This window comes from Lagenorhynchus albirostris, chromosome 3 (genome assembly GCF_949774975.1).
Source record: "Lagenorhynchus albirostris chromosome 3, mLagAlb1.1, whole genome shotgun sequence".
NCBI classification, from domain to species: domain Eukaryota; kingdom Metazoa; phylum Chordata; class Mammalia; order Artiodactyla; family Delphinidae; genus Lagenorhynchus; species Lagenorhynchus albirostris.
Window position 1 is genome coordinate 109,685,616 of NC_083097.1, and position 15,249 is coordinate 109,700,864.

Below are 15,249 nucleotides of genomic sequence, written 5' to 3' on the forward strand. Positions count from 1 at the left end.
CAAAGAAAGTGCATAGTACAAGATTTCATCCCCAACCAATTTATTCTCTCTCTTTGAGGAAATGAATAATTTCTAACAATCAGATAGAGAATGCTTAATAATGGCATATAGTGAAACTGTTTCCAATGCCTGTACCTTAAAAAATAATTTTACTTTTAATAATAATAAAAATCCCTATTTTATTTAAATCCCTTTAAAAACATTTTCTATTACAAAAGAAAATCCTTAGGTGGATACATCATTGCCCCACATTTGCATTTCTTAAAATCAGAAGATTGAATTTCCTTTTAAAAGATTTGTGTAAAAAGAAGTATAATGTAAGCCACTAAATAGAATTTTATGCTAAAATACGTAAATATTGAGAATTTCTTTTCACGTCAAGTAAACTCTAATGCAGTTGTAGCCAGGTTGATCTGTCTTAAAAGGAATTGAAAATACTGGTGATTGAAGATGGTGATTAGAGCAGAGACCATCAAAACTTAGCTGGGTCAAGTTGTGTTCACTGGGGTCCTTTCTGTTGCCAGTGATCAAAAACCTAACCCAAACTGGCTGAAGCCAAATGGGGGATTTGTTAGCTCATACAACCAAATGATCCAGGGTGGAGGCTCCTTTATGTTGCTTACCTCAGTGACCATTGTCTTCATTCTCAGGCAGTGACCCATTCTTGGGTCACTGTGGACCCAAGATGATGTCCAGCCTCCTGAATCTATATGTACCCTGTTCATGAGCCTCAGGAGAAAGCAAATTGTGTTTTTCTGATTGCTCAATTAAAAGTCCAAGATTTTAGCCTTGTTCACCCTTGATCCCATGTTCACCCTTGAACTGTGGCCGGGGGTATGAGGTATACTAATTGGTTGTCCCTGGAGCTGGCGATGGGCTTCATCCCACCCAAACTTCATACCTGAGAAATTTGGGGTCCTAGGTAGTAGTAAGAGGGACCTAGATGCTAGGAAGGCAACCAAAAAACATCCGTCACAGCCACATAACATATGGGCATGGCCTCTCCTTCACATCCCACAAGGGTGGGAGTGTCCTTTCACACCCTGGGTGGGCCATGTATGAATAGGTGTGATCAGGGGGATCAGCCTTTGTGTACCTTAGGCTCTGACCTATAATCCCAGAAGGGAGCAAATGAGGCCCCCTTCTAGACCACACACTTCCTTCTTCCCTGGCCTTAGCACACATAATGGAAGTGTAAGCCATTGCTTATAATGGAGAGTTTCAGTGAGCATCCCAAAGTGGTTCTGTGTTGGTGGCCTGGAAGCCTGGCTTTAGGACTACCTTGAGTATCTAGCACAGATTGTACCAAATATGAATTGTTACCTAGAATCCTTTTCCAAAGCTGGATGTAGTTCTGTATGTGAAGTAGAGGCATCTAGGAGGTAGACAAGCCTTTTATTTTATTTTTTAAAGATTTATTTATTATTTATTTATTTTAGCCTGCGTTGGGTCTTAGTTGCGGCATGCAGGATCTTTGTTGAGGCATGCGGGATCTTTCCTTGCAGCGCTGACTTCTGTGGTGTGTAGGTTTTCTCTTCTCTAATTGTGGCACACAGGCTCCATGGCGTGTGGGCTCTGTAGTTATGGTGCCTGGGCTCTAGTTGAGGCACGCGGGCTCAGTAGTTGTGTCGTGCGGGCTTAGTTGCCCCGTGGCATGTGGGATCTTAGTTCCCTGACCAGGGATTGAACTCACGTCCCCTGCATTGTAAGGCAGATTCTTTACCACTGGACCACCAGGGAAGTCCTGTCAAGCCTTTTACATGGGGGTAGTCACAGCTCTGCACAGGTGGGATAAAAGTAGTATGGGACTTTAGTGGCAGCCTTCCTGTACCATGTCTGGTTTTGTTTGTGCTAAAGTTTTGGACTCTTGGTTAGACATGCCTGGTTTGAACACTTGAAAGACCTTTTCCTTGAGACTGCAGGAGTGACCGTGGCTTGCTGCAGGAGTGAGGTAGGAATCACAATAGACTGGATCAAGGTGCTCTTAAAATGGTGCTTTCAAAACCAAAGCTGACTTCTGGCAGAGCCTTCTCTCCCCAGATAGAGAGAGTTCATTCTGGTTCTCCTCAACTCCTTTGGGCTACACAGAGGAAGTGTGGGCTTAGATGAAGGTTTCAGAGGAACTGCCAAGTGACTTGTTATTTTAGTACCTTAAATACACGAAGTTCTGAGTTTTAAACTTCTCTCTGTTATAGGGTTAAACAGGGAATCTAGGTGGTGGAGGATTGAGACACCACTGTACTAGTGTTCACTAAGCAGGATAAAATTCACCAACCACTCACTATTTTTAGGGAGTCATGCTGGCTATGAACATGAGTGAGATGGGCAAGGTGTGACAACAGCACAGATGGTGGGGCTGCAGAAAACTGCAGCAGAGTGACCTGTCTCCAGGTGGCAAGAACTGGTCAGCTCCAGCTGACTGTTGCCATGTGACACCCTTGGACTTATGTTACCAAATCATCCAATTTTTCAAAGGAGCCGGAAATCCTGATTATTATGTATAATCTCCTGATTTTTAAATGTTGGCAATTCATAGTTTTAAGAACCATACAGGGTGCTATTTTGCAGTCTCTGATCTATAGTATAACTGTGGGTCCCTATTGGAGGGCAAGTTATTTAAAAATCCTCCTATTCAAAATTATGTATCTTCAAAAATGTTTTAATTGTGGTAAAATACATGTAACATAAAACATAACATCTTAACCATTTTTAAGTATACAGTTCAGTAGTGTTGAGTATGTTCATAATGTTGTACAATCCATCTCCAGAACGCTTTTTATCTTGCAAAGCTGAAACTCTGTACCCATTAAACAACAACTCTCCATTTTCCCCCTCCCTCCCAGCCCCTGGCAACCACGCTTCTACTTTCTGTCTCTATGAATTTGATTATTCTAGGTAACTCAGATAAGTAGAATCATATAGTATTTGTCATTTACTGACTGGCTTATTTCACGTAGGATAGTGTCCTCAATGTTCATCCATCTTGTAGCATGTGGCAGAGTTTCCTTCCCTTTTTTTTTTTTTTTTTTTTTGGCCTCACCGCAAGGCTTACGGGGGATCTCAATTCCCTGACCAGGGATTGAACCTGGGCCACGCCAGTGAAAGCCTGGAATCCTAACCACTGGGCCACAGGGGAACTCCCCTTCCCTTTTAAGGTGGAATAATCTTCCATTGTATGCATATACCACATTTTGTTTATCCGTTTATTTATCAATGGACATTTGGGTTGCTTCCATCTTTTGGCTATTGTGGATAACGCCATTATGAACATGAGTGTACAAAATTACATTTCTTACAATGTTTTCATAAGTCAATAACTATTCCTCTATTAGTCTGATCTCCCTAACCTGATTGCAAACTCTCTGAACAGGGACCATAAAATAATGTATTTGAAAGAGGTTTATTAATGTTAACCTGCAAACAAAAGTTAATAATTTTAATCTCCTACTTGCAGGAGATTACTTGCAGAATTACTTGCAGAATTCCAAGTAATTTTTGTAGATATTGTAGCCTCAAGGAAGTGAAGCATAATTCTCTTTAAGTGTGGGATACACTTAAAGTAACTGTGGAATACAATTCATTTTAAAGTGTGCAGTCTGGAAGGGGGATTATGAGAGGAGTAACTTTGCAATGGAGAAACCCGACAAACCTCAGCCAGGTGATCAAGGTCAACATCAACAGTGATAACTCATGTTAGTAGCATGTTCCCTTAACATGATGTAATGAGAATGGCATTTTATCTCTGCGGTCTTCCTCCCCAAAACTTATAACCTCTGTCTAACCATGAGAAAAATATTACACATACCCAAATTGAAGGACAAAATACCTGAAAAGTACTCTGTAAAACTGTCAAGGTCATCAAAAACAAGTAAAGTCTGAGAACTGTCACAGCCCAGAGGAATCTAAGATGATATGATGACTAAATGCAATGTAGTATGCTGGATGACATCCCAGACAGGAAACCCCCTAAAACTAAGTAGGTAAAAACTAAGAAAACCCCCTAAAAACTGTGGAGTCTAGTAATGTGCCAATGTTGGTTACCCAGTTGTGACAAATGTACCATAGTTATACGAACAACAGAGGAAACTGGGTGCAGGGTACACAGGAAATCTCTATAATATTCTTTCAACGTTTCTGCAAATCTAAAGCTAAATGAAATAAAAGTTTATTAAAAATAACCTTGCAAATTGAAAAACAGTTTATAATTATTTATATTATTATTATGTAAAACGACTTTGTATCCCATAAGTGTCATGCACTTGGGAACTTTTTACTTCACTAGACTGTGAGCTCCTTGAGAATAAGGGTTTTATTTAATTGATCTCTTTACCCTCAATGACCAGCCTATTGTACACACTCAATTAATGTTTATTGAATAAATAACTGAATGAATAAGCAGGAACTTGGTTGTATTAGTTGAACACATTAATGTGAATACTGTGGAAACTGAAGGAGTCTATTCCCTGGAGCCAGGAGCCTGATAATAGAAACAACTTTGGCAGGACTCCTGGAAAAAAGATAGAGCAAAGCTGTCAGCTCATCTATAGAGAACAAACCAATGTGAACTACCATGGTATTTTAAAAAACCCACATTATTTTAGGAGAATAGAAAGAAATTAGCAAACAGTATTGAGAATTTTTAAGAATTACTAGTAATTGTATAGTTTAGAAAAAGGACTTTGGTGTTGAAAAGTTGTATTAGTAGGCAACGTTCATCCTTTTGCCCTAAAACCTTTGTCTCTATTAGTGGCTTCCAAATTGGCAACATGTTTTTAAAAACTGATACCTGTGTTTTCTTACTAACTGTGTAGTCATTAAGGTCAAATGACTTTTCTATGAACTGATTCTAATCAAATAACAGGGCACGATGCCACAATTTTTTTTTGCAGTGACTAAATGTAAAATGATAGCGTCTCTTTCTTTTTCTTGACCTTATTCTAACCTCCATCCTTTCAATCTCCAAGTATATCTTTTTTTTTTTTTTTTTTTTTTTTGTGGTACGCGGGTCTCTCACTGTTGTGGCCTCTCCCGTTGCGGAGCACAGGCTCCGGACGCGCAGGCTCCGGACGCGCAGGCTCAGCGGCCATGACTCACGGGCCTAGCCGTTCCGTGGCATGTGGGATCCTCCCGGACCGGGGCACGAACCCGTGTCCCCTGCATCGGCAGGCGGACTCTCAACCACCGCACCACCAGGGAAACCCTAAGTATATCTTTTAAATAAGTTTTTAATTGATAAATAACATCATTGGAAAATAAACACAGAACTTCTTCCCCTCGGCATAGCAACTACTATATTAGGTTTTTGTTGACCTCTTCCAATCTTTACTAAGACAGCTTTACAGAGTTGTAATCAATGAATATGTGCAATTTTGTTTATCTTTTTTGTTATTAACATTTCTCTTTCATGTAACTACTTATTATTTTAATGGTTACCTGCTATTAGATGAAATTGATGTACCACAGTTTACTTCACCATTTGGGTTGTTGCTAGTATTCCACAATTACAAACAATGCTACTAAAAAGCTCTCTGTATAATTTAAAAAATATTTTCGGGCTTCCCTCATGGTGCAGTGGTTGAGAGTACACCTGCCGATGCAGGGGACACGGGTTCGTGCCCCGGTCCGGGAGGATCCCACATGCCGCAGAGCGGCTGGGCCCGTGAGCCATGGCCGCTGAGCCTGTACGTCCGGAGCCTGTGCTCCGCAACGGGAGAGACCACAACAGTGAGAGGTCTGCGTACCGAAAAAAAAAAAAATTTCTTTATGCTGAGGAACTTGTGTGATCATTTTAATAGCTTTGTTACATTTTACCAGATTAACCCTCTAAAAATATTCAATGCACAAAAAATAAATCTCATATTTTTACAGTGTTTTACCATTTATAAAGCACTTTCACAAAAATAACTTTGTTTAATCCTGATATCAGCATGTGGGATAGATTTCTTTCCCTCAAGATTCTTTAGCACTAGGGTTTAATAGTTCTGCTAATGTAATGAGTGAAATGAACGACAAAGGAAGGTCTGATACAAGAAGCAGTAGTAGTAAAAAAGCTTGATAAATACGTTGGTAAACATAAATAAATAATGCTGGTTTTAAAAAGTAACTCAGAGGATTTCAAGACAACATGGAACAAAAATACTAAACAATGATAATGTGGAAGATTAAGATGCAAGGAGTGATCAGATTCGGTGCATTTTATGGTTCTTGTACTGTTTAAAAGGATACTAAAGGTATTAACCTCAGATTTCAAAATAGGCACATGAAAAATTCAAGAATAATGACTAAAAGAATCAAAATAGAATGTGCAACTTCAAAACCGGTAGAATAAAACAAGAGAATAATGAAAATCAATCAATCCAGAAACCTGGAAAGGAGAAAAAGAGGGAAAAGGCACAAAAAAAGATATGAGAAATACATCCAAATTTATCAGGAATAACAGTTCACTTCATGCAAAATGACATTAAGAGTTTTAAAAATCAAGGGATAGAAAGACATACTAGACAAATACTAATCAAAAGAAAGCTGATGTACCAATATAAATACCAGAAAAAGACAATTTATGTCAGAAAGTATTATAAGGATAAAGAGATTCACTAATAGGTATAAGATAGTATCTCATGGTATTTTATTTTCCATTTCATTAATTATGATATAAGTGAAACTAAACATTTTTCAGTAGTAGTTTACTGAGAACTGGGAACTTGACTGATTCGCCTTTTTAGTTCTTTTTATTTTAAAGATTAATCATTTTTATTGGAAATCTTTCCACCCGCCCCTCCTAGAGTTGTTATCTTAGTTTTATAGTTTCCTACTGTTACAAAGTTGAAAATTTTTGTAATGGAATCTGGCACCTTGTAATGTCCATTTTTTCCTTCAACTCAGTTTTTCTCAAGTATTTTAAAAGTAAATTATAGAAAGCATGACACTATCGTTAAGTTCTATATGCATCTCAAAAAAGGATCTTTTTCATATAGCAAAATATCATCACATCTAATATAATGAAAACAACGGGGTTTTTTTTAGCATTTAATCTCCAGTCTACATTCAAATTTCCCCACATATACCCGAAATTCCCTTCACATCTCTATGTCCAAAGCAGGATCCAATCCAGGATCATGCGCTGCATCTTGGTAACATGAAACTCAAATCTCTTTTAATTCTCAACCATCCTTTTAGAATCTACAAAAGTTCTTGTTCTAGTAACAGTAATCTGAAAGTCTGGGCCAGTGTTTTGTAGCACATTCCACCTTCCAGATTTGTCTTTTCCATCCTTGTGATATTATTAGCTTAATACTTCCTGTAAACTGAAAGCTTAATCTAAAGGTGCTAAAGACTCAAGTTAAACTTTTTTTTTTAATCCAGCTGCATAAGAGGTAATTTTGGCTACTTCATATTAAGCAGGAGACATACATTCAATGCCATTGGTATATCCATCACCTCCAAAAGTTTCTTCTCACCTTCCTTATTTTTATTTTCTATTTTATTTATTTATTTATTTATTTATTTATTTATTTATTGTAATAAGAACAGTTAACACAAGGTCTACCGTATTGGCAAATTTTTAAGTATACATTATTGTTAAATATAGGCACGATGGTGTACAGATCTCTTATTATTCATCTTGCATAACAGAATCTCTTAAAGGTGTCTATTCCTGTCTTGGGGTGGTACTTATAGCAGTGGATTTACTTCACATATTTTCATAACATTTTATAGTCTTATAATAGCTTTTTGGCTTTTGGTCTACAACGGCAGTTCACAAACTTTTGGTATTAAACCCCTCTCTGAGGATCCCAAAGGGCTTTTACGTGAGTTATAACTACTAATATTTACTCAAGTAGAAACTAAATTTGAAATATTTTTAAAAGCACAAGAATATACAAGCACACATTCCATTAGCCATCATTGCGATGGTGTCCCGCACGTCACGAAATTACTAGAAAACTCAGTACATTAGGGAGCGACTGAGAGCGCAAAGGCGAAAACGTCTTAGTATCGTTAGAAAAAGTTTTGACAGGAGCGAACACCGCACTCCCCTCCGTTCCAGGAGTCCCGAGATCACACTTTGAGAATCGCTGTCCATCACAAGTCTTTGTCTTCTCTTAGAGTTAGTGCCTGTCAGTGCTGTCCCGCCCCGCCCCCGCCGCCAGCAAGGAGCCGGAATCCGCTTGCTAGATGACCTTGCACTCAACCTTCTTGCGCGGTAAGGTTCCCGGAACCCAGAGCTGCGCGCGCACAGCGGGCCTCTGACTTCCCGGCGTGCCCCGGGCCTGCGGCGTAAAAGCGCGCAGGCCGTAGTGCCCCACGTGACCCGCGGCGCCGCGGAGGCGGGAGTCTGTGAGTGACCACGGTCGCGGGGTCCTCGGGCTTGTGTTCTGCGTCTCCCGCGGGCAGCCCCGGGCTGGCCCCCACCCCCACTCTCGCGTTCCAGCGGGGAAGAAAGCCGGTGTGGGAGGAAAGGTTCCAGCCCGAGCTTTCGCTTTCACCTGGAGCCTCCCGACCCCGGGACGCGCGAGTCCTTAAGACCCGCCCTTGCTCTGCTCGGGCCTCACTGCTAAAGTGAGCCCTGGGCTCTAGACCCCTGCTGTTGAGAAAAGAAACATTTGCAAACATGTCCCGGATCGAAAAGATGAGCATTCTGGGCGTGCGGAGTTTTGGAATAGAGGATAAAGATAAACAAATTATCACATTCTTCAGTCCCCTCACAATTTTGGTTGGACCCAATGGGGCGGGGAAAACGGTAAGTCCTAAGTAGCCGCCTTCAGTTTACGGGTCGCCACGTGTTAGAAATCTGGAGTAAAATATCTGCAGAGTTCGGAACTCTTGATTAGGATGAGAGGAGTCCATATGACTCAGCTCCTGGGGCCCCAGGGTGTACCTGGGTCTCCGGCTGACTTCCCGGCCCAGGGGCGTGGCTTGGTGTGGCCTGTGGCGTTCAGGCCACTGCGACCTCAGGAACCGACCAGACTCCTGTGTTCAGTCATGTCCGGTGGACAAGGTTTCCATCAGAATCCCAAGAGACCGGGAGCTACCTCCGTCCGGGCTCAGCGAGCTCACAGTCCCACAGGAAGCATTTTTGTCTACATTGATGTTTTATCGTTCCTTACATGGCATAGCATTCACTTCCTGGTAGTCGTCCCCGTACAGGATTTCTTGAAAAGTTATAAAATATGATAAATATATGACTTTAAGAAGACTGTCTATCCCGACTTAGATAATAAATGATAAGTAAATGACATAATTTTAAAATGAAACATGTGTTGGGGTTTGGTTAAATTGGGACAGTATTTTGTTGTTAGGATACTTTTACCTAGTCAGAATAAAAGATCGAAGCGCAGCTTATATACTGTGCTCCAGTACTGGAAATATTTAGAAATTTGAGTTGGACCTGGAATGGTATGCAATTATGAAAAAAGTACAGCCAAGAGGCTCTCTGGTCTGAAAGGGTGCTTTGAGAAAAAGCAAGGTGGTATCGTTGTAACAGGGAGAGGAGCGAATGAAGTGAAAAGCGTAGAAAAAGACATAAGGTTTAGTATTGAGAGTTGAATGCCAGACTCTTGTCTGCTTTTATTTATGTAGAAATATTATTTATTGAATGCTTTTTATGTACTTAGCATTGTATTAAGTGCTCTACTGGTAGAGAGACTAGTATGTTTAGTGTTTATGAGCCCTAGCTGCTTTAATAGAAATTTTTTCCTTCACCATTTATTAGCTGTGTGACTGGGCAAAAGTGACCTAAATGCTCCATGCCTTAGTTTTCTTCTCTGTAAAATGGAGGTTAAAAAAGTTTCTACGTGGGACTTCCCTGGTGGCGCAGTGGTTAAGAATCTGCCTGCCAGTGCAGGGGACACGGGTTTGAGCCCTGGTCCGTGAGGATCCCACATGCTGTGGAGCAACTAAGCCCATGCGCCACAACTACTGAGCCTGCGCTCTGGAGCCCGCGCGCCTAGAGCCGGTGCTCCACAACAAGAGAAGCCACTGCAATGAGAAGCCTGTGCACGGCCCCGAAGGGTAGCCCCCGCTCACCCCGCCCGTGCACAGCAAAGACCCAACACAGCCAAAAATAAATAAATGAATAAATAAAAAAATAAATTTATTTAAAAAATAGTTTCTACAGCCTAGGATTGATGTGAGAATTAAAAGCTTAATGTATGTGAAAGTGGTTAGTACAATACCTGGCACATAGTAAGGTCTTTGTAGATATTAGCCATTTGTTTAGTTTCGACTTTTAAAAAATTTTAGCTTTATTGGGTATAATGACATAATTTGTAGGCTATTTAAAGTATACATCATGGTGATTTGACACAGATGTATATTGTAAAAGGATTCCCCCTATCTAGTTAATTAATAACATGTATTTATCTTTTTTTGGTGAGAACATTTAAGTTACACTCATTAAATTTCATTTATACAATATAGTGTTGTCAACTATGGTGACCATGTTTTACTTTAGCCATTGTTATTAAAAACTTGACTTAAAGGGTTTTAATTAGAAATAGAGAAATTTTCCCTCAAATAATAATTCTTTATTTTATTTCAGTATACCTCGTTAAGTATGTAGCTTTTCTATGAAGTTACAGCAATTATTCTTTAACACTTAATCATATTTATATGACAGGTTTTATAATGTCAAATCTTATCTGATCATATCTTTTATAGTCTCTATGGTAATAATATTTTATAATGAGTTAACATTTTATGATTAAATTCTGCAGTTCTCTAATAACTAAATAATATAATTTTCTATTTCTTTAGACCATCATTGAATGTCTAAAATATATTTGTACTGGAGATTTTCCTCCTGGAACCAAAGGAAATACATTCGTTCATGATCCCAAGGTAATGGTGCTAGTAAAACTTTGTACTTTTAAAGTAAAAAAAAATTTTTTTTTAATTTTTGGCTGCATCAGGTCTTAGTTGTGGTGCATGGGCTTCTCTGTAGTTGTGGCATGTGGGTTTTCTCTCTAGTTGTGGCACGTGGGCTCTGTAGTTTGTGGCCTGCAGGCTCTCTAGTTGAGGTGCCTGGGCTTTGCTGCCCCAAGCATGTGGGATTTTAGTTCCCCGACCAGGGATCGAACCTGGGTGTTCTGCATTGAAAGGCAGATTCTCTACCACTGGACCACCAGGGAAGTCCCTAAAATAAAATTTTTATAATTATGGAAGTGATGATAGCTCATTGTAGAAAATTTGGCAGTGGAAAAGTATGAAGAGGTATGAAAGTCACACACATACAGTCTTAGCGCCCAGTGATAGCCATTGTTGACATTTTCATGTATTTCTTCTCCTTTACATACAGTCTTATATAGCTGAAGTCATACTCTAATTTTGTATTCTGAGGTGTTTTTCCACCTAACATTATAATAAAGTCCAATGTTATTAAAAAAAACTATATTAATCTGGGTGTTTGATACATGGGTGTTTTAATCTTTTTACTTTTTTATATGTGTGAATATTTCCTACTTAAAACATAAAATCTTTTATGAACATTTTTAATAATTGCATCATTTTCTTACATTTAGATTGCTTTTAGTTTTTCATTAAAATGTACCATGATGAAAGTCTTGGTGTATGAGTGTTTGAATGGTATTTATTTTTTTAAAATAAATTTATTTATTTATTTATGGCTGTGTTGGGTCTTCGTTGCTGCACACGGGCTTTCTCTAGTTGCAGCGAGCGGGGGCTACTCTTCATCGCGATGTGCCGGCTTCTCACTGCGGTGGCTTCTCTTGTTGTGGAGCGCAGGCTCTAGGCACTCAGGCTTCAGTAGTTGTGGCTCTCGGGCTCTAGAGCACAGGCTCAGTAGTTGTGGTGCCTGAGTTTAGTTGCTCTGTGGCATGTGGGATCTTCCCAGACCAAGGCTCAAACCCGTGTCCCCTGCATAAGCAGGCGGTTTCTTAACCACTGCACCACCAGGGAAGTCCTGTGAATTATGGTGTTTAAACTCTTAGTGTGTGTGTAGGACATAGGCTTTTCTATATGCATTTTGGCCTGTAGGTTTTTCTTTCTTTTTTTTTTTAATTGAAGTATAGTTGATTTACAATATGTGTTAGTTTCAGGTATACAGCAAAGTGATTCAGTTATATACATATTTTTTTTCCAGATTATTCCATCATAGGTTATTATAAGGTATTGAATATTGTTCCCCCTGTTATATAGTAAATCCCTGTTGCTGATCTATTTTATATATAGTAGTATGTATCTGTTAATCCCAAACTCCTAATTTATCCCTCTCCCTGAATAGGTTTTTCTTGTTCACGTATATAGTGGGGTCATGTGCCTCTCTCATTATCTTGCCTGCCAAGAGTTTGTTGTGTGTTTCCTCCAGGCTTTTTTCTGTGTTTATAAAAACATATCTGTGTGTGTATATAAATACGCTCATGTAAATATTTTAATACATCAATACAATTTTATTTTTCCATTGTATCAATATACATCAAATATTTATTTAGTGATATACTGTGGATGTGTTAAAATATATATACACCTTTGTTTCATTATTTTTAATTACTAAATAGTATTTCATTGAGTTTATATTCTCTAATTTATTTAGCTGACCCACTGTTGATAGTCTTTTAAGTTGTTTCCACGTTTATGTGACTAAAGATAACTCTGTGATTATGAAAGTGATCTCAGGTGGCCTTGGCTTGCAGTGGCTTGAAGAGGATTTCGGTTCCCTGGCCAGGGATTGAAGTCAGGTCGTGGCAGTGAAAGTGCCAAATACTAGCCACTGGACCACCAGGGCCAGTGGGCAGTGACAAGGCCCTGGTCCATTGGCTTTGTAGAAATGAATTTCCACAAAGACATGGAAAGTAGTGACATAAGTAAAGTGTTTATTAGGAGGAAAAAGAGTACATGTGAATAGACTCACACGGGCGGGCTCAGAGAGAGAGTTGCGCCCTCGTGGTAGTTTCAATCACTTATATGGGATATTTCTTCTGGGTTTCCTCTGGCCAGTCATCTTGCTTTTTCTGGCCCTGAACCTGTATTTGGTTTAACTCAGGGTCCTCCCCTGTGTGCACACGCGTCTCTTAGCCAAGGTGGATTCTAGCGAAGAGGCCTATGGGTAGGTTGACATCACCTACTATGGGGTGGTGCTCCTTCCCTTTTTGGCCCCCGAGGAGTCTTTTTGCGCACCTGTAGTTGGGAAGGTCTCCTTGACCTCGAGAATGAGGAACATGTGGTCTCTTTATCTTTTATCTGGGCAGAGCTCAGCTCCTCCTTGCTCCTTGCTATTCATCTTGGAGTATCTGTCCACAGGGGACAAACTCCAGCTGCTCAGCCTGGGGCCCATCTATCTCCTGCCTCAAATCCCCCCCTGCGAGACATGAGCCCCAAGAAATCTTTTTTGGGAGGATGTAGGGCAAAGGTCTGTCTTCCGTAGCTTCTTCAGGCTAGCATGTGGTTCATAGACCCTACCTAGTTGGGTTCACGGAGCTCTCACCCTGTCTCATTAAGGGGCCCAGGGTGACTTCTGTTGTTATTCCAGCAGGATCTGTTCCGAGGAATGGCCAGAATCTCTGCATCACCATTATCCTGATGTGAAACTATTGTAATCTGGAAGAGACAAACTTAACAAGCAGATTAAAAAGGCAGGGGCCAAAAACCAATAAAAGAACTATAGTAACCAGTGGCCTAAGGAGAACCAGGTTACGTTTGGTAACAGTTTTGATCCTGGTCCAGATAGAATCAGTGCTTGGGTTACCCTGTCCAAAGGAATGGAGCCATTTGGCGTGGTCATATATATTTTTGATGTCTGCTTCCATTAGCCCAGTGTGATTTGATGTGGGTGTAACGCACTCAGTTAGTTGGACAACCTGACATTAATAGATCTCATTTCTTTTCAGGAGAATAAGCCTGAAACCCATTCTGGACCTGGCGCTTTGGGGAGACTTGTAGCCAGGTAGCTAGTTGTTTAGTTTTATCTAAGTAGGTTGTAACCTTTGATGTGGTATTAACACATAAATAACAGGAGCTATTGGTCATCATACATGTCTCTTTTTTTGGTTAACATATGATATAAAGCTATTTCATTGCCTAAAAATAATAATTGTAAGAGGAGACCTTTAAATTGTTTATTGTTTTATCTTAAAGTCAGTTAAGTCCTCTTGGAAGGTGGATCAAATCAGTCCCTTTTGCCAAGTCAAGCATTTTGCTTTTCAGTTGTCCTTGCTCCTGCATTAGCAGTTTCTCCCTCTTTAGGGGATCATTTAGATCAGCATATAAACATGGTCTGGTAGCTCCAGTCTACAGACAAACTCTCCCTTTACTGCAGATCAACCTCTGGCTACTACTCTGTTCTAGTTTATAGCAAAATTCACAAGAGTTGTGTGTACTGATTGTTTTCACTTTATTGCTTCCCCTTTCCTCCTCAGCCCACTCTGTTTAGATTTTTCTCCTTTTTTTCCCTCACTAAAACTGCTCTTGTAAGGTCACCAGTAATCTCCATACTGCCAGATAAAACGGTTATTTTCTAATTCTCAATAACTTCTTTGCAGATTTGATATAGTTGGTTTCCCCCTTTTTAAAAAACATTGCTCTCTTGGCTTTCATGACACCATGATCTCATACCTCCTTTTTCACTGGCCATACTTCAGTCTCCTTTGATGAGTCTACTTTTGCCTGGCTCTTCTTGGGTGATCTCATTCACTCACAGCTTTAAGTATTGGTTATATTGCTCTTGTCTAACACTTGGAAATGAATTGTCTGAGGAGACACATGTGCTGACAGAGCAAGAAACTTTATTGGCAAGGGGCACCCGGACGGAGAGCAGTAGGGTAAGGGAACCCAGGAGAACTGCTCAGCCGCATGGCTCGCAGTCTTGGGTTTTATGGTAATCGGGTTAGTTTCCGCGTTGTCTCTGGCCAGTCATTCTAACTCAGGGTCCTTCCTGGTGGTGCACACATCGCTCAGCCAAGATGGATTCCAGCGAGAAGGGTTGTGGGAGGTTGGTAGGACATATGGACTGGCGTCTCCTCTCTCCTTTTGACCTTTCCCGAATTCTTCCGGTTGGTGGTAGCTTGTTAGTTCCGCCTTCCTTACCAGGACCTCCTGTTGTAAGATAACTCATGCACGTGGTTACTATAGGGCCTGGCCAGGGTGGACAGTTTTGGTCAATGGTTCCGCTAACAGTTCTATGCTGATGAATCCCAAATTTATATATATAGCCCTAACTTCTTTCCTACACTGTAGATATATATGTCCAGCTGTTTGATTATTTAATGGGCATCTCAAATTTAACATATTCAAAAT

The 15,249-nt window shown here is 40.1% G+C and overlaps 1 protein-coding gene across 7 annotated transcripts in view; it reads left to right on the plus strand.

Annotated features, from left to right (window-relative positions):
• The window catches only part of RAD50 (RAD50 double strand break repair protein), a 234,400-nt gene that overhangs the window by 127,208 nt on the left and 91,943 nt on the right, over positions 1–15,249 (plus strand). For 3 of the 7 annotated variants that reach the window (XM_060143561.1, XM_060143562.1, XM_060143563.1), the window contains one exon: positions 10,756–10,839. In XM_060143561.1, the coding sequence (XP_059999544.1) occupies positions 10,756–10,839 (84 nt within the window). Of the gene's footprint in view, positions 1–8,335; positions 8,741–10,755; positions 10,840–15,249 lie in introns of those variants that run through there. The other 4 variants (XR_009539571.1, XM_060143565.1, XM_060143560.1 and 1 more) reach the window with 3 other exon arrangements.